This window comes from Oxyura jamaicensis, chromosome 1 (genome assembly GCF_011077185.1).
Source record: "Oxyura jamaicensis isolate SHBP4307 breed ruddy duck chromosome 1, BPBGC_Ojam_1.0, whole genome shotgun sequence".
In the NCBI taxonomy this organism is placed as follows: Eukaryota; Metazoa; Chordata; class Aves; order Anseriformes; family Anatidae; genus Oxyura; species Oxyura jamaicensis.
In genome coordinates, this window is record NC_048893.1 from 61,420,011 (window position 1) to 61,446,528 (window position 26,518).

The window sequence follows — 26,518 nt, forward strand, 5'->3', positions numbered from 1 at the left end:
ACTAGGAACTTTTAAAGATTTAGATATTACCTTTTTAGTTGTCTAAGGGAGCTAGCTAGCTAGAAGTTTTAAAACATTAATCTGGGCACTTTCCTATATAAAAGTGCTACATACCCCTTAGGAAATGAAGAACCTAAATCTGACTGGCAGTGTAATTTAGGAGCTTGCATCATTTAGAATGGGGTTCATTTTCCTACATTTTTTAGAAGTTACGCTTTCTGCCTAAGCCAGTAACTGCAAGGGCAGGGACACCTCCAGAAGCCAGTTCCTCTCATTGTCTTCATCCCACCACTGTCTGCAGATGAGGCCTGAACATTGCTTAGACTAAACATGTCTTTTAGCTGGGTGACATTAGGTGAGAAGACCAGCAGTCACTGAGGAGGTTAACCATAGCCTGTGAGGCACTTCAGGCATGCCTGCTATAACTTGTGCTGTACAGTGTTAATTACTGTACATTTATAGCTCTTTCCTAGGATTAGTTACTTGTGCTTCTCCATCTCCCTGTATTCAGTGCCATTAGCTCCAAGGAGAATCCAGAACATAACCCTTGTGCCAATAGCTCCCTGCTGCATTTTGTCTTAAAACCACTCACTCCCTTTTCACTTTCTAAAAAGGAGGAAATGGTAATAAAACTATTTGCCACTAAACTAATCACTCAGAAATTGTCAACTTGACCTTAGCTATACCTAGAAAGGCGCATCTAATTTGAGGGAAAAAAATCTACAACAGAAAAGTGCTGTATCCTTAGGTAAGACACAAAGTTTTCCTTTTGCTGTCATTGTGGCTGGGTGTGTACGTGATCATCTTTGCTCTTAAGTTCCTGTATGTTCCTTGGCACACTTCTGGTCTGTGCCAAATAGCACATGTCCTAACAATTCCCGGGTACATTCAAGAGTTAGAATGTGTTGGGACCATTTCCAGCAGGCATGCACCCTGCTGATATCCCAGCCTTGTGTGCCAGTTGGCCTCAGTGCTCAGGAACATCCCAGGACATGTTTAATTTCTTGGTGTAAATACAGTCTTGTGGATCACTGGCATGAAGACTAGCTCTTCTGTAAGCCATTAGAAGATCTGCAGTTAATTGTTTAAGATCCAAAAATGAAAGTTCCCCTCATGTCTCCACATGCCCCTTCAACACATGCCAAAGCTTTCAAGATTTCTATTCTTTTGCTATTTTAGGCCACAGAGAATTGTGTGTGCATTCTTCACAATCTTTCCTACCAACTAGAGGTAGAGCTCCCTGAGAGCTATGTCCAGAGCATCTATATGCAAAGAAGAAATATCCCTACCCATGACAGAACACCAGGCTGTTTTGGTACGCGGAGCAGAAAAGTGAAAGAGGTAAAGCACATTTCATTATTCTCATTTGGTTAATCAGTTGTAACAACTTCTGGAAAATAAGGCTGCTTCTCTGTTGGTGATGTATCCGGTAGTGTGACTCACCCCAAAAATGTAAATTTATCAATAGTCTTCCCAAACACCCATTGTCGTGTTCAGTTGCTGATGATGCAAGTGACAAAGCAATCACAGTTTAATTAGTTAGGGGCTACTGTCAGTCAGTTTCATCCCTTCTGATGGATCTAAATGGTGTCTGTGCCACATACAGCAGTTGTGCAAGTGTCCTACCAATAGCTGGGCATTGTGGCAGTTTCAGCAGTGAAACCAACAAGGTGACTTTCCAGCTCCGTGACTTGCTGGCTTTTGGATCTCTTCTTCTGATGCAGTGTGGTATGGATCTCAAATATTCTGGCAGCTGGGAATTGTTGGAGAGAAAAATAGCTATTGGGGAGGGAGAAAGGGAAAGGAAAGGACTGATGACCATCCCCCATCCATTATTTTTGCTAGAGTGTATCCCTTCTTCCCCTGTTCCATCCACATTAGAGCTCTAGCATGCTATTTCTCTTTCTCCTTCAGCTCAGCTGCCAACATCAATAGCTAGAGATGCAAAGCAGCTTCTCAATCTATCTCCTCTTTTTTGGATGGAATAGTCAGTACAATTAAATATTGAAGTTTTACAAGTTGTCAATAAATATCTATGTTACATTAATGTTCACTTTCATTCTCATGACAAAAGTAGTCTGTAGTAAGCTCTGCAAAATCATCCGGTCATAGAGTTACAAAATTTCTAGTTTAGATTGTGATGCTTTATGTCATATGTCATATATGGTTCTAACAGCTTTATCTGTGTACATGTTTAGAAGCAGCAGGACACCCCACTACCTGAGGAAAGGAGCAATCCCAGAGGTGTGGAATCGCTCTGGCATTCAACCCTGATTAGGATATATCTCTCCTTAATAGCAAAGAGTACCAGAAACTATACCCAGGAAGCATCCCTGGGAGCTCTTCAGAACCTCACAGCTGGCACTGGACCAGTAAGTCAGCTTTTTCTTTTTCCTGTCACATATTTCTTACTGTAAATGCATAGAGCATAGGGTTGCAATGCAATGCTCACAGCACCGAGCTCAGATAACCACTGACAAGCTGCTGATTCCCAGACACAGTCAATGAAATCAAAGAACATTGAAGAGAAAGTCATAACCAGTACTGCAGATATTTGTTGCTTGGGAAATAAAGGGATTGCTTCTTTTCACTCTGTGTCTGTGTATGGAATTTGCTGATTCGTTGCAGAGTGTGGGATGAAGCAATGCTAAAAATGTGAAAAAGTGGTTTTGTGGATCTTAATCCATCCCATGGGGAGAGGAAGTCTCTGACACAGCCACACATCACTTTCAGGGTGAAGAAGCTGATGACCTCTGTCATGTTTTGGCTTAGGAACTGGCCAAAGAGCATGTGAGAGACAGAGGGCTTGAAACTTCATTTATATCACCTTCCTCTTCTGTTGCAACTCATAAATAGCATCAGGTCTAAAGTAATTTAAACATACTTAAAATGATGCAGAGAACCTACTGCTGTTATTTATGAAGCTATACATTCATCGTAATGACCTATTATTGCCATGTGCCTTTTAACAGATGCCGTTTGCAGTGGCCCAGACTGTTGTTAGGAAAGCAAATGGCCTTCCAAGTATTCGAACTATGCTACATGTAAGCCATCCGACAGTAAAGAAGACAGCAGTCTCACTGCTCAGGAACTTGTCTCGCAACACCTCTCTGCAAAATGATATAGGTGAGCAAAGACTAATGTGGTCTCTTGGGCTTTCTTTCTCTGCTTTTCTTACCTTAAGCTTTCCTTCTTTAAAAAAGAAACATTAAAAAAAAATGGTATGTGGGTTTAGTAGATAAATATTTAGGTCAGATATTTGCAGTCTTTATGCGGGGTTGAAAATAAGGGATTTGCCTATAGAAGAACCTAACCTCTAGTTTTCTGTACATTGTGTATTCCTCTTCAGATATTTCATTGATGTTACTTTCAAAAAATAAATAATAGACATAAAATCTATACAGATTTGGACAGGGAGTTTTTCTTGTGCTTAAAATAGGGTATAGGAAGGTAACAGCAGAGTTCATACTTCCACAGGTATGTAGTCCTTTGTAAGAATCATTGAATGTCTCTAGTTCTTCTACTGAGGATTATATTTTCTTCTGTTATACATAAAACTTTGGAATCTTGTCTGTTGCACAGTTTTCTTGCATAACTTTTAAGAGAATGAACCTAGAAGATGCTACAGAGAAAATAATTGATTTTTTTTTTGGAGGCCTTATTTCTAAAATGTTACAATTATTATCACATCAGAAACCATTTCTATTCTATTTTCATTTCAATTTATTTTATATTTGAATATTTTTCCTACTGATAGGATAAAATGAATTCACATAATTTGTTGTCATTTTCTGTGTTCTCACCGAAGGGGGGAAGGGTAAATTATAGGCATACAGCTTGTTCATGGGACAGATTAACCTCCAGAAATCTGCAGAAGAGTCTTCTGGGCACTGTGTAATCTTTAGAAAACATTCCCTATTAATGAAAATATTATATTATGTTGTTGTGCTGATTTCAAAAGGATAATACATACGGTGTTAAAAACTGCAAATGGTAAATCCTCTTGAAAGAGTAGGAATTAACCTGAGAGGAAGAAGTCAGGGTTTCCGCAGGAAAAAACAATCTGTAAAAGATTGTGGAAAAGGCAGAATAGCATGAAGCTCTGGAGAAAGGCGTTCACCTTCACAGTCATTTTCTTGCTTTATACATGGTAGAGAGAACTGGTGGAATTTCAGGTGAACCTTTTCTCCATGAAAATAAGTTATTTTTGATTGACTGTGGATCCGCATATTTTTGATATATATAGATTCAGGTCAAATTCTCCAAATGATGTTGGCTGAAAGAAAGGAAGGGCATAATGTTTCTTAGAGAAAAGCATTTCTATTTAGCAAGCAAAATGAACATATGGTATCAATTTGAGATAAATTTCATATAAAACATGTGGAAATAAAATGATTGAAAAACAAGATGAAATTTTTATTTGATCTGAAAGAATAGCCTGTTCTAAACAGACATTTTCAATAAACTGCCAGGTGTAAAGATACAGACATTTTCAAGATAATGCTTTCTGAAAATCAACTTAATTGATTTACCAATGAAAACAAAAGACTATCATTTCTGATATAATTGCTTTGACTGATATTGATCATACAAGGTGGCTCTTTTCAGTTTTAAAGGTCCTTTTCTAAATTGTATGTAATTTTATCTCAATATAAACAAACCTGGTCATACATCCACCTGAAGGAATGAACAGAAGTCAGAGTAAACCAAATGCTCCCAGGTCCAAGTGGCACACTGGATGTGAGGGCAGAATATCCAGTATGGCTTCATGCTGAGTACAAAAAGTACCTTTTTTCCCCAAATGCCCCCAACTATTGCCTGGTGCTGCTGTTTACACATGGAGCAGCTGGCTACAACCAATTGCTGATTGCTGTAATTTTCTCCATCAGCTCTGGACATAAGACTGGTCCATATGGCACAGGTCTCCACATCGCCCCAGCACTAAAACTCATGCTGTAGTCACCCTCCCTCAGGTTGCTGTATACCTGTAACCTGATGATTAACTAGAGGATACACATGGTTCCTTAGGAAGTGGCATCCTCCTGCTAGCACACTGTATGATTTCGTGTGTAGGCATTAACCTAAACTGTGGGGGTATAATGCAGCTATGAAACCATGACCTTTGGGGGGAGTACACAGCACTGCGATAGGTGGTAATGGGAGGACTGAGATCTTGCAGGATTCCTAGATAAATCTGTACCTGTTAGTAATGGAGTTGTCTGTCTGTTTTCCAACTTCTAGCAAGAGAAGTTTTGCCTGATTTGGTCTCGATACTTCCCGAGTCTGTCCCAGGGTCTGATATTGCCTGTGAAACCACAGCTTCCATCTGCTACACCTTGTACAATTTGACACAGAACAGTTCTCACAACGCACGGCTTCTCCTGAATGCTGATGGCCTACCGAAGATCATTGCCATTAGCATGAATGACAGGTAAGATAGTTGAGAAGCCTTCCCCTCCCCTCCTCTTTTACCTTGGGGAAAAAAAAAAAAAAAAAAAAAAACTGCAACCTCTGCCACTTGGGAGGAAAACACTGCATCTTCAGGTACAAGACGGCTTAAAAATGACTGCAGTGTGAATAATATCATATATATTAGAAAATACAGAGAAATCTCTTGTAACAATTGTTTCATCCACAGGTAAATTTGCCATGCTCCAGTATTTGAAATAGCACCTCCAAAGATGATGGCACAATACTAACTATATTCTAATATGTTTAGTTGGAGACAATCAGATTTTATCTGTCCCCAGAAAGTTTCTTTATTTCCTGTTCTTTGTAACACAGCCCTGATAATCTTTAATTGTTAGCACAGGAATACATTTTATAGAAATGATGGAACCATACTTAAGAATTATTTATAAAGTGACATTATGGATAAATAGATTGTGAATTTTCTTCAATCATTCTTTAATAGTTAATCACATGTAACCAATATTCAAACAAAACAAAAAATAATAATGCTTTATGAATATGAACAATTATTCTGTTTGCCTTCCTCTCTTTTTACAAAAAGAAAGAGAAAATTCGTCTCATTAAAGGAGGCCTCATGAGGCTCTGAACAGTATTAGTCCTGTCTAATTAACCAGATATTTTACCTGCTGGGAAGATCCTTTAAAATACTTTTTATTCTGAGGTTTATTTTCCTCAAATGAAGCTTTTCTAAGATTAAGTCTATAGAGTACTTAATTTATCTATAATTTTGAAGAATAAGATAAGCAGGAAGGTACATTTCATTTGCTTCAGTAGTCAGGACAGCATGAGATGTGCTAGAATGCCTAAAGAGCAAGAAAGCAGCATTTAAGAGGAAAGGGAGACGGAACAAATGCTACGAGGTTACATATTCTGAAGTCTGCATATGCACTGTGATTATGAAGTAGGAATTTAAACATTTCATCATTCTTTTTACAAAATTGCAGTAACATGTTCAGCAAAGCTAGTAAGGCTGCTTCGGTCCTCCTCTGCTCCTTGTGGTCACATACTGATCTTCACAATGCTTACAAAAAGGTAAGACCTGGCTTGTAGCAGGAACATTTAATCTGTCCTTTCAGATCTATTTCAGGTCTCATTTGTCTTCTGTGGCTCTTAGCACTTCTGCACTGTTACTTGATAGGATTTCAAGGGCTCTCTGAATTTGGTGTTTCTCTTACTCACATACAACACAACCAGCAGCTCAAGGGAGGTAATTCTGCCCCTCTCCTTTGCTCTCATGAGACCCCACCTGGTGTGTTTCGTTCAGCTCTGGGCCCCCAGCACAAGGTTTTGAGCCTGCTGGAGCACGTCCAGAGGTCAAGAGGCTGATCAGAGGACAGGAGCATCTCTGCTGTGGAGTCAGGCTGAGGGAGTTGGGGTTGTTCAGCCTGCAGAAGGGAAGGCTCCAGGGAGACCTTACAGCGGCCTAAAGGGGGCCTGCAGGAAAGCTGGGAAGAGACTCTTGGTCAGGGAGTGTAATGCCAGGCCAAGGGATAATGGCTAAAAACTAACAGAGGGGAGCTTTAGATTAGATATTAGGAGGAATTTTTTCACTGAGAGGGTTGTGAGGCACTGGCACAGGCTGCCCAGAGAAGCTGTGGCTGCCCCATCCCTGAAAGGGTTCAAGGCCAGGCTGGATGGGGCTTTGGGCTACCCGGTCTGGTGGGAGGTGTCCCTGCCCATGGCAGGGGATGATTACAGAAAATCCTGCACAAGTAATGCATGCCCTTAATTTTTGCTCATCTTTGTTCATATTCTCTCCCTCTGTGGTTTTATATGCACTAGAGAAGTTTATGAAAACTGTTGCTGCTGCCAGATCAGATAGCAAAAAGAAATGCTTAGTAGGTGTCCATCCACCGCTGACTGAACCAACCTAATACAGATGGTATAAGCTGCCAGCGAAAGCAAATGAAGGAAGAAGCAGTTTCTTGCTTTAAACCCAGAGCAGTTTTGTTCTCCTTATTGTCTGCATGGTCTGTAACCCCAGGTACTAGTTATATCCAAGCAAAACGGTACAGACAGGGAAAGGTTTGGCAAACATTTACTTGCCACAGTCAAAATCAAACAAAAAATGACCAGCATGAATCAGCCAGCCAACAAACCAACTTGTTTCTTTTCTTTTGAGTCTCTATAAGTGCTTTTTCTACACACAGCTGGGTTGACTTCAACCTGCCTACCACCAGCTTGCATTTCAAACTGTATTCATTGCCTGTTTTCCTGCTGCTTAGAACTTCTGTCACCTAAAATTCTCAATAACCTATAATTATCCCGTTTTCCCAGCCTTCAGCATGTTAGCCAGTTTGCTGCTTAACAAAGTAACAATGCAACTGAAGGCTTCTAGCTTTAAAAAAATATTTTATTTTTTTTAAATAGTAAGAACTATAAATTTTTTATTTCAATTTGCTCAAGGAAATTTATGTAGCACAGTATCTTTTTACAGTCCTGCATCATACTCAGCAGTATGCTGCCTCACAAACCAGAAATCTGCATTCAAGAATAAGGGTCCTGGAACCATAACGCAATATCCAGGAAGGCACAAATTTTCTGAAGCCTTTGGTATTGGGATGTGCATATAAGACACATATGTCCAATCTGATTTTCAAAAATCCTGATTACTTGCTGTTCCTGTACAAATCATGGCCCCTAGAGATATCTGGTACAGCACTGAAAACTTAAGGCGACCTAATGTCTGGATATTTTTGAAAAGTCAGCCTAATAAGCAATGGAAATCATGTGATCAAATGAGATTGATACAATCCTGAGGCATTTTGGCATTGTCCTGAACTCTTTGTTCAGGTATAGTTAATCTCAGATGACGTTAGCAACGTAAGAGTTATGAGTCTGTAGAGCTGAACTAGAGGAATAGGCTCCCCATACAGCCATTGGAGAGTTAAGCAAGTCCCAACAACAATTCACAGAACCACAGAATATCCTGAGTTGGAAGGGACCCACAGGAATCATTGGGTCTGACTCCTGGCTCCACAAAGGACCACCCAAAAGCCAATGACCACTGTCCTGGGCAGCCTGTCCCAGTGCCCAACCATCCTCTGGGTGCAGAACCTTTCCCTAACACCCAGCCTGACCCTCCCCTGTCCCAGCTCCATGCCGTTCCCTCGGGTCCTGTCGCTGTCCCCAGAGAGCAGAGCTCAGCGCCTGCCCCTCCACTCCCCTTGTGAGAGAGCTGTAGATGACCTTTTCACTTATCTTACACTAAACTGAGTCACTTTGGGGAGATGCATATTCTGTCTTTGTACGCCTAGACCTCTGTCATGATTCCACACCTAGCTTTTAGACAGGTGAACTCACTTTTCCCTTACAGAATTGGCACTGAAGGTAATGAATTATTCTTTCTTTCATTCCAAAGGCTGACTTTAAGAAGGCGGATTTCATCAATACCCGGACCACAAAAGCCTATAACTCACTAAAAGACTGACTCAGATCATAACACAACTGAAGATAAATGAGATTGTACCTCAGTTAATGTAACTATCTTCATCTGATTGGTGTTGCCATCACGAACCAGGAAGTATCTCAGAAAAAAAAGAGGCTGATTGTAGACTTGAGTGGCCTGTGATAGCTGGCCTGTGTTTTTAATCCTAATCACCTTGTCACTGTGTATATCAATGTATAAATAACCAAAGATGGATTCTTCAAGATGGCTGAGGTGAAGTTTCATCTAGGTTTACCATTTTTTAGAGTTTCAGATTGCCTTTAATATAGCAGGCATTTATACAGAGAGGTTTGAAATGCTGGTTGGCAGCAAATTATTTTCAGATTGTTTTATACAGATAGTTTTCTACTGTGGGTAAGCATCAAGTGCACTGCTCAGGACATAGTAATTTTTCACCTGTTTTTTTCTTCACATATGCTAAATAAGAATTTCCAGACTATGAGTATGCACAAGAAGCTGTTTTACCACCTGCACTGTAAAAGCACCAAGGCAGTTAAAATTAGTATTTTTATATTATTTGTATTCATGTGCTCACTGGTTCTTAAACCTCTTTCCTTTGAGATATCATCAGCAAAAGAAACAAAATTGATTTTACATATGTCTCCTTATTCCTGGCTCTCCTCCTCCTTGCTCATGTGGCAGTTGGAATTGATAACTGTGTCCAGAAATGGTTTTCTCTAGGAGCAATGTCAGCCACTTTGGGCTGAACTTAGATCCATCATTCTTAGCTAATTGTTGGAAGAGTTAGTTGCTGGTGATCACATTTTCAAACCAATTCTGTTGATTAAATATAGTAAAGGGAGTGGAGTCATGTCTTTATTTTTGAAGAAATAGATATGTATACACAAGATTAGGATAATTGCTGCTTGAGGAATTCATCTGATCCTGCTTCATATTCTCTTAGTTGAGATCATCAACCTCCCTACAGCAAATACCTGCAGTGTGGTAACTGACGGACTCTGTCTGCACATGTGGGAATAGGTAACAGGAGGAGACAAATTCCTAAACACCTGAAGGCTGTTCCCATGATGTGATCCTAGGAGAGGAAAAAGAAGCATTAAAAACCCCTATCTGATGCCTTTAGTGAGCAAGACTTATCTCAACAAACCAGCAGTTAAATTGTCCATTAAGCCAATTGGACATGAATATGTAAATATGTAAAGCTCTGTGTATTGGATTATGAGTTGACATGATCTGGCATTATTCTGCTAATCAGAGGAGCTAAGCTACGTTTATGGCAACCGAGACTTTGGCGTACACATCCACAAGCCTCCCTGTAAGAAAGGAATCTGTACTGTGCCCCCGCCTTGAACTGCTGGCACAGCAGCTACCGCAGCTCTTCTTGCCCAGAAGCGGATGGCTAATCCTTTGAGCAGGGACCTCACAGAGGAGAGCATCAGCCCCATTCATTTCAACAGTTCTGGCCAAAGGTTTAGCTCCCACCAGAAATTTACAGCCAGCAGATTGTGACATTGCACTGTGTCCAAACATATTTCTGGCTATCAGGGAGCTAAATTCTGCTTGTAGATGCACAGTTCTCCTAGAGTCCCCAGGAAGTCACACACCTGCATGCAGAACAAAATGTGTCCTGGAAGTTAAACAAACAACCCTGTTTTCCTAGCACAGGTCATTTTCATAGGTCTGTTGGCCCTTCACATGTGCTTTGAATAATACAAATCAAATGCATTTCAGTAGGAGGTTTGAAAAATACTGTTGTTTTTTAAAAGGTCATTTTAAAAATACACCAGATCCAAAAACAACATAGGGGGAGGGAATTTATAGCACCTCACGTTGAGAAAAATATTTTTATATATTTTATAATATGACAAAACAGACAATTAAAACCTAACTTTACCTTCTAACTTGATAACCTAAATAATGCTGCATATGCCATGGATGAATAAACAGCAAAAAGCCTGAACAAGTTTACTTTCCCTGCATAAAAACAGTGGTAGTGACAGTTAACATACAGAAAGCAAACTACAGACAGAGTAGCACAGGAATGAAGAATTGCAGTCTAAAGATCAGGGAGAGGGCTATTAGAAATAGTCAAGCACTGGTTTACTTCTATGAAACTCACACTCAGTTAAAAAGAAGACATACCAATGCTGGGCATCTTTAGGCATTTTAGTTAGTCTGTCTAACTCCAGGTAAGAGATAATTAAGAATAGGGTGCAAACTTTTTGAGTTGTTTCTACAGATAGTGTCTCTTTAAAATCACAGTGGTGTTCAAAAGTCGCAGAGAGGAATGTCAGGCCTGGCAACAATTGAAAGCTATAAACAGGGATGAGAAACAATGACACGCCTTATTACAACTGATCTCCTACTTGTATGTAATCAAAAACATTTCAGCGGGATTCCAAAGAAAGCAACGAATGTTAGAGAAATAATAAAGTGTTCTCTCTAACAAAAAAAAAAAAAAAAATCTGTCCTTGGTCTTTGTTATTATTAGTGAAACTACTTGCTGGAATGCAGGAAAAGTATTTTCAAATCTTACCCCTTTTTAAAGGGCAAATTCATTTTGAAATTAAATCTAGGTACAGCGACTGAGACTCTTACGACTGGAGCCTGTTACTAAAGGCAAGCTGTGTAATGCTCCTGAAAGCATCAGAGTGTTCTTGCAAATAATTTGCTTATACTTTCATGATCTGTTACAACTCTGTCCAGTATTGCTGAGCTGTCAAAGCACCAGGAAACTTCTGTCTTTGTTCCTCTTTAATTGAGCTAAATCTTTGCTAGTAAACTTTACCATGGGCCATATCACCACTGAATCATCCTCGCCATAGTCTTGGATTTAGGAAATAAAACCTTCCCAGTTGCTCTTACAGAGGAGATCTGAGACCTTTACTTTAAACGTACTGATAGGCATCCAGAAAGTCTTTGACTGAACCAGGAACTGACCCCAGGTCCTCCTATGCTGAGATAGTGTCTTATCCACAACCAAATAAAACAAAATAATAAAGTACTAGATACCAAAGACTACAGAGATTAATTCATTGCCAAGACATTGCTGCCCTCATTTCATCTTCCTACGTTTTTGTTTTTTTTGATGTCATTGCTCCTAAATATTATTGCCTTATCTTCTCCTTCCCTTACCAAATAGAATAAAGCTATGTAAAATATTGTACTGTGTGTGTGCACAGGGTTTAGGTTAATTTTTTTGTTTGTGAGATTCTTTTTTTGCATAGGAACACTGTATATATTAATAAAGGTTAACCCTCCGTTGTGGGCCCATACGAAACCACAGGTGAGATGAACTGGCACTGTTACAAACCATGATAAAAGAATCCTAGGCCCTTCACTGGCCACTGCTTAGCCTGGCAGTAAGTTCTCTAAAGACAACTCATTAAAGCTGGGCACTTGTATCTCAGGCTGCCAGTTTGCTTGTTACCATGTTTGGCCATCGGGCTTCAGCTGGCCTTAAATTTTCCTCCTTTTAGGGTTCAGGACCAAAACACCCAACGGTACCACTTTGCAGCTCTCTTTGTGAGGGGTTCATGAGATAAACTAATGAGTACAGAGGGCACAAATCACCAAAAGCTGTGCAAAGTGTTGACACGTTTCCTAAGTTATTTCAGCTCCAGCAGCTGTCCTTCCATTCTTTTTTGCTTTTATCACTACTGATTAAGACCTCCGCTTTCGTTCCTGACTTCAGCTTAGATGCAGCTCATGAGCAAATAACATGACCTTACAGCATCACCTGATGTAAGCCAAACATCTGGACATAGTGGCAGAAATCAGACTAGAGGAAAAGCAAGTTTGAGCTCAACATCACAGGGCCCTGAGGACAAGGTTTGAAGAATCAGGTGTTGATATAATAACCTCGTGAGTCTGCACCTGTAGATGCTCCACAGCATGTGCCCACTGAAAACCTAACAGGGAGACTTCTTCAAATATACCAAAAATAAAATGTGTTTTATAGCAGATAGATAGTGTAAGTAGAGCAAGGTTTTACCATTCTCTGCAGTCATACTTTGGATATTTTAATAGGTTTGCTTATAATAACGAAATAAACCCATTCTATCTTTGTTCATAAGTTCAGAGCCAAAAAAATTAATTATACATAGTAGAGGTATTGTCCACTCAGGATCAGAAGAAGCCAGAGGAGTTCGCTTACATCCACTTTTCAGCTTAATATATATGTGTGTGTGTGTGTATATGGGCATGTATGCATGTATGTATATATACATATTCAGCCTAAGTTCACATTCCTGTACTTGTATTTTATTATTTTAGTGGTCTCCTCAGACCAGTTTAAATATCCACACACATGAAAAAGAGGGAGCAGGCATCCTTATTATCTACAGTACATGACCAATATTGCAGATCCACAAAAGGTATCAGTGCCTTCTGAACATGTATGTGCCCTTGCAGGCAGGGCAGGCAGTATCATGACTGTGCAAACGAATGGGGACATCAACACCAGCTGCATATACAGTACCTGTCATTAGGTTCTTTCTTTTCTGTGCTTACCACAAATTCTCTTGATACTATGCAAGGCTCTGTCTTACCTGTGCCTCCGGTTTGCAATCTGTACACCAGCACTGCTGAGGACACCAGTACTGCCTCAAATGGCTCCAGAGATTTGGGAGCGCCTGCAACTTCAATAAGATTTCAAGTCTTTCTCGATTCTTGTGAGATTTAAGTGCATTGTGTGACCCTCAAAAATGTCTTCCTTTGTGTATTACCTGTGAAGTACCTAACCCAAGAAGGAGGAACCAAGACTTCCTACCCTACTGCTGGCAGCCCCAGTGGGAGTGCTTTCCTCTCAGGGGATTTTAGGGTGCTGTAAAGAAACGGTTAACTCAGCAACAGGCATGAGGTTGGAGGAAGTGATGCTAGCAGCACCCTGCCCAGAGCAGTCATCTGGCTCAGCTTCATTTTGGGATGCCAGGGCTGGGAGACGAGGGTCCAAAGGAATAGGACTGCAGCCAGTGAAACCAATGACCAGGTTCCTAGCATGAGTCAAGACACCCAAGGGGCTGATGTCACCTGTAAGCGTGAATCAGGGACAGAGGATGTCCCTAAGGAGCTGGTGATCCCTCAAACAAGAACCAAGTAAACATCTGGTGCTTTACAGAGGAGAGGGACAGTGGCAGGACTGCAGTGAGATGAGAGCTGGCTACAGGTAGACTGAAGCCATAACTAGCATTTCCTGCATGACAGCTCTCAGTTGCAAGAGGCGTTTATGGAGATGCCATTTGGAGATGCGATCTCCAAATAACAGAGAGAGCTTTGAATCCCTTCGTTCTGAAGATGGGGTGCTTTGCTCAGAAATGAGACCACAGTAATCTGCAGAAGGAACAAACAGACTGCCAAGGTGGTACCTTCAGCCCACACGTTCACTAGCAATATAAATAGCAGAGCTTGAGCCCCTAGGTGAACACAAAAAATGATGAAGACAAAAGGGCTTTTTTAGGGTGAGCTTAGCTGCCGGTTAATATCTTTCGGAAAGTTCAAAAATTTAATGAAGCCCATAAAGGTCATAAGATAATGGTCCCAGCTCGAATAGCTGTGTTTGGCTTGGAATAATAACAAAATAAATCGATAATGTAATATCAGCACTGAATTCTGCCTGGAAAGCACACTGTGCTTCAAGATACATTAGCAGACTTCAGTTTAACCCACACTGGACACTTGCCATGGTCCAACTGAAAACTCAGCAAGAGTTTAAACCCCATACGACCTCTGAAGGCTGGAAAACCTTAGATGAGCTGTAACTGAGATTAAAACAAAGCCTGTGGAAAAAAATCTGACAAGAAAAATTAAGGAAATAAAGAGGAGATAGTTTTTTTCCTCATAAAACTTCTCCTTTGTAATAAAAATGTTGCTTGGCAGCATGGAGGGGAGGGGTTGCACAGTGTGTTTGTGCTGTGGTTACCTTTGTGTTTGCATAGCACTTACGGCTTGGTAACATCCAGGCTGCTGCACGGAGAATAATGGGGGCTTTCAAAGACAAATTCTGTCCTTGAGGAGAGACAGGACAGCCATGCGGGCTGTCAGCTCACTCTCTTCGCTAGCACGTCGGATTAGGTGTGTTGTCTGGGTCCTGCTTCCAGCCTGAAATGAAAGCTGGGATTTTAGGAATTTTAGTATTTTTTAAAAAAAATTAAGAATCCTGAAGATGTTTCTCCTTTCATGATGTTAGGAAAAAAGAAAAAAAAAAAAAGGCTAATATGATGCATATAGCCTTCAAATAATATCTTATTAATATTTGTTGTTTTAAAAGCATATGGAAGAAGATTGTAATTCCTTTTTAAAACAAAGGGAGTCTGTGATGAGAAGTGTCAGGCCAGGTAATAGATATGCTGATGAAAAGAAGAGTCTACAAAGATTTGCAAGGTTTTAGATTTACAAAGCTGGAAATATTTGCAAACAGCATTGCTGTAGGCTTTTTTTTTTTTTTTTTTAATTATATTACCACTCTGCCTGAAAATACTTAAAATCTGGAAGTCAATAACTGATGCTTCAAGAGCAGGAGTGTTCCTGTAGATGTTATTGTGTTATTGTTATGGCACAAATGCCATAAATGACACAAAGAGATGGAAGAAAACGTGTCTCCTCATGTAAAAGGCTGAAGCAGAGGTGTTTGCAAGAGGTGCAGGTGCCAGAGCAGTTGGTTCATCAAGGAAGAGGCAGGAAAGCCAGAGCATGAGGATGAGGGAAGGGAGCTGGCTCCTCTCTGGTGAGAGGGGAGGGGTGCCAAGACTCCAGTGAGACGTGTTACCAGACACGGCTGGGCAACAAGTGCTACCCCGGCAAAAAACTATGAGATCAGTAACCTGTGAAAGTGACGAAGGCTAAGCAGTGGATGTGGAAAAGGAGAAACTTCGGAAGCTCTGAAGTTCACGCAGCAGGAGGCAAGGCCATCAAGGTCAGAGGTGATTCCTGCACCTCCAGCACGGAGGGCATCTCTCAGGAGACCCTCGCTGCAAACCCTGTCAGGCTGCATGCAGCTCTCTCCAGCTCCTGCGTGGAGTAAATAAAAAGCTGGGTTTGGTATTGCCAAGGTTTGAGGGCTGGATGTTGTTCAAAGAGTTTTGTTTTGCAGGTTTGTGAGGTCCTACACATCAGGAAACCAGCATTTTCTGGCACTTGTGTGCAGCCATGTCTGCATGCTGGCAGCCTGGCCAGGGCTGTGCCTGCTGAGTAAGAAGTGTGTGCTACTGCTCCATCAAGGTTTTTCCTCATTAGATCAGATATTTACTGCTGTTACATGGAAATACAGGTAGATTCACCATTACCCGAGCTTAGGGCTGCAATTAAGTTATTGTGGGGGTAATTATGGACAGTAAAGATGACACAGTTAATTCAGTAATTTACAATATGCTCGGTCTATAAAAGAAGAGGTATTTAGTACACCTGAAAGACAAGGACCTGTGGTTTGCTGACAACCTCAAGTTCTTTACATTTACTGCAGTGGGTACAGGTGTGAATTTGTTAAAATGGTATAAGAAAAGAAAAAAGCATAAGAGCATGTGGTAGCCTGATCTAAGAAGGTGTTTATATACAGATTTTAAAGCTGGTCCCCACTGTTGCCATTCTGGGCATTTTTCAATGGAAAACTCCATTTCACATCCTCCTGTTCTGACCTGAAGAGCAAAGAAAAACCCAGGTGGTCCACAGGCCAGTTCCCCCATGGGACTTCAACCAGAAAACATCAGGCTCATGCTGCCCCCTCTGTCCCCCCTTACACTCACCTTCCCCCCAGGGCCAGAGAGCAGTCCAGCTCATGGCTGCCACCCCATCCTTACTCCGTGCAAGGCTCTACCTGCCTGCACACGGGCACAAGTAGGTGCCTGGTATTTTTCCCCACTGCTGCAGCAGAAGTGTTAATCTCAACTAGCGAGACACCATGTGTCATGCTGACTCTCCACCAGCATCTGCTCTAACGGTGCTGGGCAGGATGCCAGGCAGCAGCGAGACCTGTGGGGGGGTTCATGAAGCAGACATGTGGCCCATGGGATGGATGCTTTGGCAATGGTTCCTTGAACAAAGCTTGAGGTGGACACAGCAATGCAGCCTGGAAGGGGCTGAGCAGCACAGAAGCTGCTTTCAGCTGTTCCTGTGGGCACTCATTCCTTGGGGAAAATGCACTTAGCACTGATAAAACAATTGTGTTACCAGTGCTTGGCAAAACACTTGGAAAAGGTGCTCCATTAAAGTCAGCAAATAGCAGCTGGTTGATTCCCAGCCAGGAGACAAAGCAAAGGCAAACACAGTGCAGCCCTGGATAATGGCTCCTGATCTCTCGAGTGCTTACACCACCCACCTTGCAGCAGACACGTGTTGCTCCATCTCCATTTCCACTCATGCAGCCTGGTTTTATGGCCTTGGTTAGGATTTTTTTCTCCACAGATGTGCAGCTCCAAAAAATTAAAGATCAGTATAACATTGCAAGCCAGAGAAACCTCTCAACAAAATTTGTGTTAAACACTCATTACTCACAGTTTGGGCAAGTGGGCGTTCGCCCAACTGCTGAGGCCATCACTGGAAAGATTACTCCTTTCCTTCAGCCACAGGCGGTTTCCAGCTCTGGCTGCAAGCAAAGCCCCAGCGTGACCTTCCATCTTCACAGGAGTGACAGCAAATAACCCACAGCTGCCCCTTTCCACTGCTGTCCATTAAACAAAGGCATCTATCACATTACTGGGGGGGAGGAGGAAGCAATTTAATTTTTGCATTCGTGACATTTAACAGTAGCCTTTTTTTGGGGTAAGAGGAAGAAGGTGAGAAGGAGAAGAAAAGGGGTTTCTACGAAGATCGTCCTGATATTTTTTCTCTTTTCTTGTCCCATAACAATGTCTTTACTCCTAAAGTAAACAAAATATTATTCTTCCCCCACAGACCTCCAAGGGAAAGCATTTAATGTTTTGGGGGTACATCTTTGTACAGGCTAGCTGTATACTGCACACATGCTGTCCAGTACAAATCATTTTTGCTGTGGCTTATAAGACAGTCTCTGAAGTTGACACCTGACAAAAGTGAGACCAGAAATAATCCAGCAGTCCCATTTCTGCTCCCTTGTGAATGTCAGTTCCACCTCCTGTAAATTTTGCAGTGAAGTCAGGGTAACATTGCTTATCCCCATACAAGCCAAAACCCGTCCTCAGACACACAAAGTCAGGGCAGGGTGGAGGATAGAGAAGCTCCCAAAACAAAGGATGTTTCATGTGTGGCTGGAGGATTGTCTTGCCAAAACAAAGTGAGATACAGCTGTTCAAGTCTGTCTTCGTTTCAACAGCAACTGTATTAACACATTGTTTGCTCACAGGTCTACAAGCTCTCCCCTGGTGAGTAGGTTAAGGTAGCAGCAGTGCAAGACAGCCACACACACGCTGAGGGGAGATGTCAACACGTGCACCACACTGGGAACAGAAACAAGTGAGTTATCCACAGGGCAAATTCAGGAGGAGGATAAACTAAGTGACCACCAGAAGTTCCTTCCAACCAGCATTTCTATAACTTTATGGTTGGAGTCTTTCTGCTCCAGTGTGACATAGATTCATTTATCTGAATTTGTCCTATGGACAACTCAGTTGTTTCTATTCTGTGTATGGCAATTGCTGACAGGAGGTGATGTTTCAATGGTGCTTACTGTTTGCTCTCCACTAGTACCATATAATCTCTATAAGATTTTAAAAGCCTCAAAGCTTAAAGTGAAAACTTGACAAACCACTTTAGGTTCATGAGTACAGAAAGAAAAATTCCTTGTGCTAACTGTAGCTTAAAACTAGGAAATCTTTTCCAGTTGAAGGCAGTCCCATCCACTAGCTGGGGAGTCAAGCTCCATGTGGCCTTGCCTAGGTGGAAGAACTAACCGGAGAAACTTTTGTTCCAGTTGACGTTAATGTTAACTTAGTTTCATGTTGTTCTAATCAAACCAACAGCTCGGCTTCCATTAGATATCATATAACTCTTACTTGAAAGGAAAAGTACATGCTGAGGAGAAAAATAATAATAATAATAATAATAATTTACAGACTTTCCTGAAGTCTTAAAATTGTGGCAAGAAATCTATTTTCAGAGACTACTGTACTTGTGCTCAAGCCTTGATTTTTCACAACACTGGCAGCTTCCTTTGCCATACTTTTATCTTTTTGTCTTCTCCTTTCAGTAAAACTCTCACATTACAGCTGTAATAGCCACCAACAGTCAGACTAGGCCAGCTTTGGAAATTCCTTTAATCAACTCACTAATCAAGAGCTTATATGTGAGCCCCATACCAGGAAGCAGTTCGATCTCTTAAAGAACTTAGAGTCTCGCCTAGGTGATGAATGAGCAATGCAGTCAATTGTGAAAAAGGTCTCAGACAAGGAGGAAACCTAATCTTGTTCATTAGCTGTCTTCACCAGCTATATAGTCAATAGATGGCTTCCAGACAGACTATGATCCTAAGCCTACAGTGTAAATATTTGTAAGACGTGGCACTAATTTTTCTCAGTACAGTTCCTGTGGAGACAAATCACCACGTTCAACAGGTAAAGATATTAGAGGTTATCATTATGTAAAGCACTAGGACTTGGATATATAGATTAATTTTTGTTTCTAGACCATTATTCTGTTTCTTATTTGTTTGTTGTTTCTTAAAGAAAAAATAAAATTATAATCAGAGGAAAAGGCAAAAAGCTAAAAATGGACTATAGAAGTTTGGTTCATTTGAAATTTTGGAGCTTCTTTTATAATTGTAGTGTTAACTTAGAGATCAGTTTTATTCTCCTTTTTCTTCCAAGATCTGTTAGAAATGCTAGTTCACCTGGGAACCTAATATAAACAACTGATGGGTTAAAGAGGTGCCCATGGAGCTGGAGCCTACATTCTTAAACATATTTAGGACCAGTTTCCTACACAGGTAAGGACAATGGGAAAAGAACTGGGCTTGTGGGGGGCATTTAATAGACGGGCAAAGTTTGTACTGCATCTGACACTTAGTAAATGATGAACTAAGTGAAAGTAAGAAAAAGATAACACAGCTCAGGAGGGAACAGACACATTTTAAGAAACTGTAAGAAAGAATTTCATACTGAAATAATTTGTTTGTTATGTCTCCAAAGCAGAATACCACTGTAATCCACTACTCTAACAGCACTGATGTTGGAGGTTGTATGTTCACAAGATAACTCCCAGCTTTCATTCTTAGATGATGTGAAACTAAATGAGTATCTGCTAAAAGTTCAATCTCAGTATTGATACTGATCTACCTCAGTTATAGTTCTATGGAAATATCTGAAATAGTTAGCACTAATTACTAACAGAGGAGTTACTTACTGTCAGTACAAAACAGAGAAGCATGCAAGCCTGAAGAGCCCAAGCACAGAGTCTAAGTACAAGGCAACTGAGTGAGGGGAGATAAGAGTTTTAGGAATCACCAAAGACCTTGCCACTCAGGAAGACTGGAGTCTGGAGTCTTTCTTTCAAGACATTTGAGGTCCTAAGAAGCCTAGGTGCCATCACAAATCATGTATGAAACTGAGTTTTATTCCTCAAACAGGTAGGCCCTTTAAGAAAAAAATCCTACAATGCTACATGTGGACAGAACTACACTGCAGCATTGCGTATCTAAGCCTCACACACAGAAAAGTACAACCAGAACATTGTGCTCAAATCTCATTATCTGTATAAATGTTGTGGTTCAGAATGTGCTGCAGGAAAAGAACAACAGGTTTTACCTGTTCTGGAAGACCTTGCTGGATTCCCACAGTCAAAGGTAATCTATTTATTATTGCTCACCTGTCAGATCAATGAAGGACTTTTGGCATCAGTAAAACCTGTTATGAACCTTGTGCCCTGCTTTGGCATTGTCTAGAAGAGCAGTGGCTGAATTAACCTCACCTTTTCCATCTCAGACACCACAGGAACTTTCCTCCATTCTACCCTAAAATATTCACCTCAGGTTACTCTCTGGTGATAATCCACACCACTTCCTCTGCAGAGTACTGAAGTGATAGTTTGTTGTTGTTGCAGTTGCTTTTGTAATACTCTGGAAAGCCTTATTAAAAGGATTATTTTGGCACCAGATGGAGTTTCCTCAGCATCCACTGGGAGCCCAAACATGTGTCATGAAGATACAGGGCTGTATTTGACAAAAATATAGTAAGTTTTTTAAAAGTCAAAGATACTGCCAAAGCTGTTACTTAAGGCAATGGAAATATCTGTAACAATTCATTGTTCCAGAGCAGCATAACAGTTTAGAAACAAAACAATCTCCACTCCTGGCAATAGTTACTTACCCCTGCGGACCTGGAGACATTTCATTAAAAACTTCACAGCTTTTCACTGTATACTAACCTGAAAACCTGCTGGGTTTGGATTGATTTTTTTAATTTTTTTTTTAAACAGCCCTCCCTGATTTCAGTAGATATATCACTTTGGAAGGTATGGGGCTGTTGTTTACTGAGGTCCTGTAGCAGCAACGTGCACTGGGGAGCCCTCCTCAGTATAAAACATGGGTGGCTGTGAGTCCATGCGTCACCTTCCCATCCTTATTGAAATAGATAAGAAAGGGAAGGTCTGTGTATCTTAAGGTTACAGGATAAGCATGCATTAGCTGAAATAGAAATGTACTGTGATAGTATTTTTAAAATAAATAGTTTGCGCTTACTATAAAAAAATAATTAATTAATAATAGGCTTTCAGAATGTACAGATCATCAGTTCATGCCACAGCTCAACAAGCCTGTGCTCAGCTATATAAGCCAGCTTGGTGCAAACAGTCCTGCAGCCCAGATTCAAGCCCAGACTAAGATTAAGAAAAATGACACAACTGCATCTCAGCCACCTGATCAAAAACATGAAAAAATCCTTTCCAGAGACCAGAAAGTATATAGATAAAACTATCACTGAACCTACCACTTTCTGAGAGTTTGAAGGAGTTGGTGATTTCTGTCATGTACATGATCCAACTTTGGCCACTGAATACTTGATGGTATTTGCAGGAGGGTGAAACTTAGCAGTGCTGTGCCACCTTTCAAAGGTGGGCAGAAACACAGTACACTTTATTTTTTAGAAACTTTGTATATTTTGAAACAAATTGAGAATACTTACTTCAAATGAAGTGCTTTCTTCCCCTCATTCAGGCAGAGGAATCATTTTCAACTGCTGTTAAAGAAACATGTTACATAAGAGCACTGATGCTGCAAGCAGCACCACCTGCCTTTGTGAGTGCTCTGACTGCTGCAAGCACAGCAGGTTCAGGCGTTGCCTGGCTTTACTCCACCTTCAAGGCACAACTACCAACTACTTTGTTGTTGTTGTTGAGATTTATTACTTCTGACAGGCAACTGTAGCTTACAGGTATTTAACAACTCCCACACACTCTGCAGGAGCTACCTCATGCAATATGCTAGCTCAGGGGCACCCTTTTGCCAGGAGAGCTGGGCTGTTTTTACAAGGTGTGAAATCTATTCAGGTGCACTGAATTCCAGTGTCTCTCACATATATACACACGTGTGTGTCTATACAAATTTCTGCACATTGGTTATAAAAAGATTGTCCTCAGGACTGAAGGAAAAAAAGTCAAATAACGAAAGCTGGGAAGGAGCAAGAGTAACATCACATTTTTTTAGACTGTCCTCTCATGTTTCCAGCATATGCTCTGCATGGGAACAGAGAGGAAAAGTTAAACTGTAATTCAATTACAGTCTTAATGATAGTCTAATGTCCATGTCCACAAGAATTCACAGTACTTTACAAGTAACCCAACCTCCATTGGCAATAGCAGTGTTTGACCTTGGCTTACTACTCACTGACGATTCATGTGGTTGAAATGCTTGGATGCCAGCTGCATGTCGGCAGCAGGCTGCAATTTTAAAAATTAGTGTGCCTCATTTTGCTCAGCAATATTAAAAAACACACAGGGTAATTGCGGCTGGCTAAGCAATTCGGGCAGAACTCTGAACCTGCCTGAACCGTTCTCTCATTTGAAAGTGACATACCATTTACAAGTTTCATTTGGCTAGAGGCTTTAATTCATTACGTTTCAGCATTATGCTGAAGTGGTAGCTTTGTTTCGCACTGCACAGGCCTATCCCATGCCAAGAGAAGGCCAGATGCATAGATAAATGCTTAAGAGAACATACTTTGGCAAGCCATCTCCACAATCCTGGAAAGAGGCAATTCATTGCCAGGTTTATATACAGCCTTTTTCTACGTTTTGACTGTTGCCATTAGAACATGTCTGCAATGCATTTACCACCATAAATTTAACTGTAGAAAAGTGAGAACAGAAGCATATTTCTGTTATCACTTCTAAATCTTCCCTGCACAGACAAGAGCAGCAGTGACTTACCTAACCAGCATTTCTGCAAACTCACCCAGCACCTGAAAAAATACAAACACAGAAAACAAGAAGACCCTGTTTCTCACTCTGGACCTTGCAAAGAAAAATGGAAGTGAGAGTTGGAAGGGTAAACAGTTCAGGTGAACTAGAACAGCTCTTTTTTCTAGCCTCGTTTGGGCAAGGAAGTCCTTGTCAAAAGCAAACCCTTTGTGTTTTAGAATACTCTTCTGAGAAAGATAATACATATCATACATGAAAGCATAGCCTCCCACAACATATTTTTGCCAGAATCACAAATATAGGAATATGGATTGTTTTAATGTTGTGAAATGTTTAAGAAGTTATTATTCATCTAGGAAAACCAGCTGGGGGCTCTCACCGAAGCATCAGTGTTGAACTGCACTCCCCGCAAGGCAAGAGCCCATCTGTGCTGCTGCCATGTGCCGTTCCCTGGGAGCACAAAGCCAGGCAGCACCTGTATGCCAGGGAAGACAGGATCCAACTGTTTTTGAGAACCGTCTGGAGATCCTGAGCAAAAACTGCTCCCAGTTCATGCTCTGAGCATAGGATTTGTCCTAGTCTAGCTCCTTGCTGTGGTTTAACCCGGCTGGCAGCTAAACATCACCCAGCCGTTCGCTCACCCTCCCCCCTCCCTCTCTGGGATGGGGGAGAGAAACGGGAAAGTGAAGCCTGTGAGTTGAGATAAAGACAGTTTATTAAGACAGGAAAATAATAACAACAATAATAATAATAGTACTACTAATAATAATGTATACAAAACAAGTGATGCACAATGCCATTGCTCACCACCCGCTGACCGATGCCCAGCCTATCCCTGAGCAGCTGCCCCCCCACCCCTATATATTGTTCAGCATGCCGTCAGATGGCATGGAATACCCCTTTGGCCAGTTTGGGTCAGCTGTCCTGGGCCTGTCCCCTCCCAGCTCTTGCTGCACCCCCAGCCTGTCCCACTGGCAGGACAGAGCAAGAAGCTGAAAAGTCCTTGGCTTGGTGTAAGCACTGCTCTGCAACAGTTCAAACATCAGCATGTTATCAACACTCTTCTCATCCTAATCCAAAACATAGCACCCTACCAGCTACTGGGAGGAAAAATAACTCTGTCCTAACTGAAACCAGGACACTCCTTTAACAGCAATACTGGAAATATGCTCTAAACATTTGAGAAAATTACACTTCTGCCATGGCCAGAAGGTGGCTTAATTAAAACAACCTGATTTGCAGATAGTACATAACATTTTGTATTTCAGCTCCATAGTTTTCTAGCACTGCAGAAAATGCTTTGCAGAAGTTTACATCAGCTCAGATTTCTTCTTAGGAAAGTAAGTTTCCTTTCAAAAGCAATGTTCAGTGTTTTTTGGTTGGTTGGTTGGTTGTTGTGTTGTTTTTTTTTGTTTTGTTTTTGTTTTTTGTTTTTTTCCCCTAAAAAAATAATCCTGATACTTTTATATCACCCGTGCTTGATATTCTTTTCTTTTCTACTTCTCATATAAAAAGAGGCATGTGAAAAAATAAAAATAAAAATAAAAATAGGTGTTACAGCAAGAGCTGAACAGCAGTTCATTCTGCTGTTACAGCAGAATGTCCAGTTCTCTGTCCACCTAAAAAGTTTGACCTGTATTAAGTTAACTATAGTCTAACTGCTTTCTTTTCAGTCTCAGTGCAGTACTAAAGTTGGCCAAGTCAAATGCTTACATTCATTTTCAACTTTTTAAGTAGATCAGGGAGTACTCTAAGAGGACCACAGAGCTGCATGCGATATCTTGCTAAGATAAATAAGGAGATAGAAGCATGGACCAGAACAGACCATAATCACTGATCTAATAAAATACATGTTATCGTTGTCAGGTCTAGTAAAACATATTCCTGGAATACTCAAACTGAAATGATCTCTGAAGATAAACAATTATCTCTAGCACAAGTGGTGAGGTTCAATAGGACTGCAGAATGGTAAACATAACAATTAGCTACATAAAGGGTAAAAGGGGAGCTGGGAATTCATAGAGCAATACAACCAGCTTGATCTCTGGCAAGATATATGAAGCTCTGTTCTGACAACGAATATGGAAAGAAACTGAGAGTGCCCAACATGCTGCCTGATAAGAATTTCCTAGGTGATATCACAATGGATTCTGTCATTCAAATTTGAAAAATGCTTCTTTCATTGAAATTAAGCTGAAAAAAAAAAAAAAATGTAGGGGAATAAAATCCCCAATTTGCCATTACCTTTGTTTCTTCACAAAAGCTCAAAGAAAAAAAGATCAACATCAAGCAAGCAGGTGTTCTGTGATTCAAGGTGAGATTTAATTGACTTTGAATTGAACTGAAAGAAAAAATACAAATGGATGAAACCGAAGAAAGATTGCCTGAAGGTATTAAAAACCATTGACTCTTTGTAAAGGAAAACTTCTTCAGTCTGATCTGGTTGCTGACTAGTTTTCAACTAGTTGCAAAGAGCAAGCATTTGCAATGCTTCCTGACTGAGGTTATTCAACACATGATTCAGCAGTTTTATGGAGCACTTAAAAGCCCTATGCTTGCTTCAAAGGCAATTTACTGTAGACGGCAATGTAAAGGCAAGTAGACACAATAGCACCATACAGGACAGGGAAATCCAGTGTTTTGATCTGGGTGCCACTCTGGCTCAGATTTAAGTTTTGCAATAGTTCAAACCAACCTAAGTGGTTGCTGCTTCCTCCCTCATGACCATACTTTCCTTCTGCCTTCTCTTGCATCAATTCTGGTGTTTATTTGACACCTCCTCCCTGTTTTCCACAGTCTTTGCCATGGTTCTTTCCAGCCAGTGCAGCTCTGCAGACAGCATGCTTGGGTGCCAGTGTGGCATTGGGCTAGGGCAGGCACAGCCAGGGCAGGCTGGGGATTTGCCCACATACACCCCAGCACAGTTCAGCCTGGCATGTCACCAGCCTTAGCTACGGCTTGGACCTGCACCACCTGAAGGGCACCTTACTCATCAGAGGAAGACTCTTGCTGCAGACTTCAAGAGAAATCAAGACCACAGTGACAGTAACTGGTTCTCCTAGCTATCCTTTTCTTGCTGTTTTATGCAGTCAAATTATATTTCAGTGCATTTCAGTGAAGTCTCTGAGTCCTGTCACAAGTCTCCAGCTAGTCTCAATGCTGTCTGGTTTGTGGTGCCACACCTGCAGGTCAGGGCTTTTGTGTAATGACAGAATGAGCCAGGTCCCATGAAACACAGTGATAGCTATTCAGAAGACAGCACTCCAGGAAGGGGTTATCTTAATATTTGCATGGGTGCATTTTATATCAGGCCATTATGCT

At 41.1% G+C, this 26,518-nt stretch overlaps 1 protein-coding gene and 1 long non-coding RNA gene across 3 annotated transcripts in view; one reads left to right on the forward strand and one right to left on the reverse strand.

The window, feature by feature from the left end:
* The window catches only part of PKP2 (plakophilin 2), a 45,515-nt gene extending 34,170 nt beyond the window's left edge, over positions 1-11,345 (forward strand). Inside the window, exons 8-13 of the mRNA XM_035344583.1 lie at positions 1,180-1,341; positions 2,199-2,372; positions 2,973-3,126; positions 5,242-5,431; positions 6,417-6,504; positions 8,834-11,345. Coding sequence (XP_035200474.1) covers positions 1,180-1,341; positions 2,199-2,372; positions 2,973-3,126; positions 5,242-5,431; positions 6,417-6,504; positions 8,834-8,902 — 837 coding nt within the window. The 3' untranslated portion in view covers positions 8,903-11,345. The remainder of the gene's footprint in view (positions 1-1,179; positions 1,342-2,198; positions 2,373-2,972; positions 3,127-5,241; positions 5,432-6,416; positions 6,505-8,833) is intronic.
* Positions 11,346-17,129: 5,784 nt separating this feature from the next.
* On the reverse strand, positions 17,130-22,228 carry LOC118177147. Of its 2 annotated transcripts, XR_004755690.1 has the most exons (4): positions 22,136-22,228; positions 21,964-22,017; positions 21,209-21,401; positions 17,130-17,286 (listed from the first exon to the last, which is right to left on the reverse strand). It is a non-coding gene; the product is annotated as an uncharacterized LOC118177147 (long non-coding RNA). The 2 variants fall into 2 exon arrangements; XR_004755687.1 differs by lacking the exon at positions 22,136-22,228 and having other exon boundaries at positions 21,964-22,130.
* Positions 22,229-26,518: the final 4,290 nt, after the last annotated feature.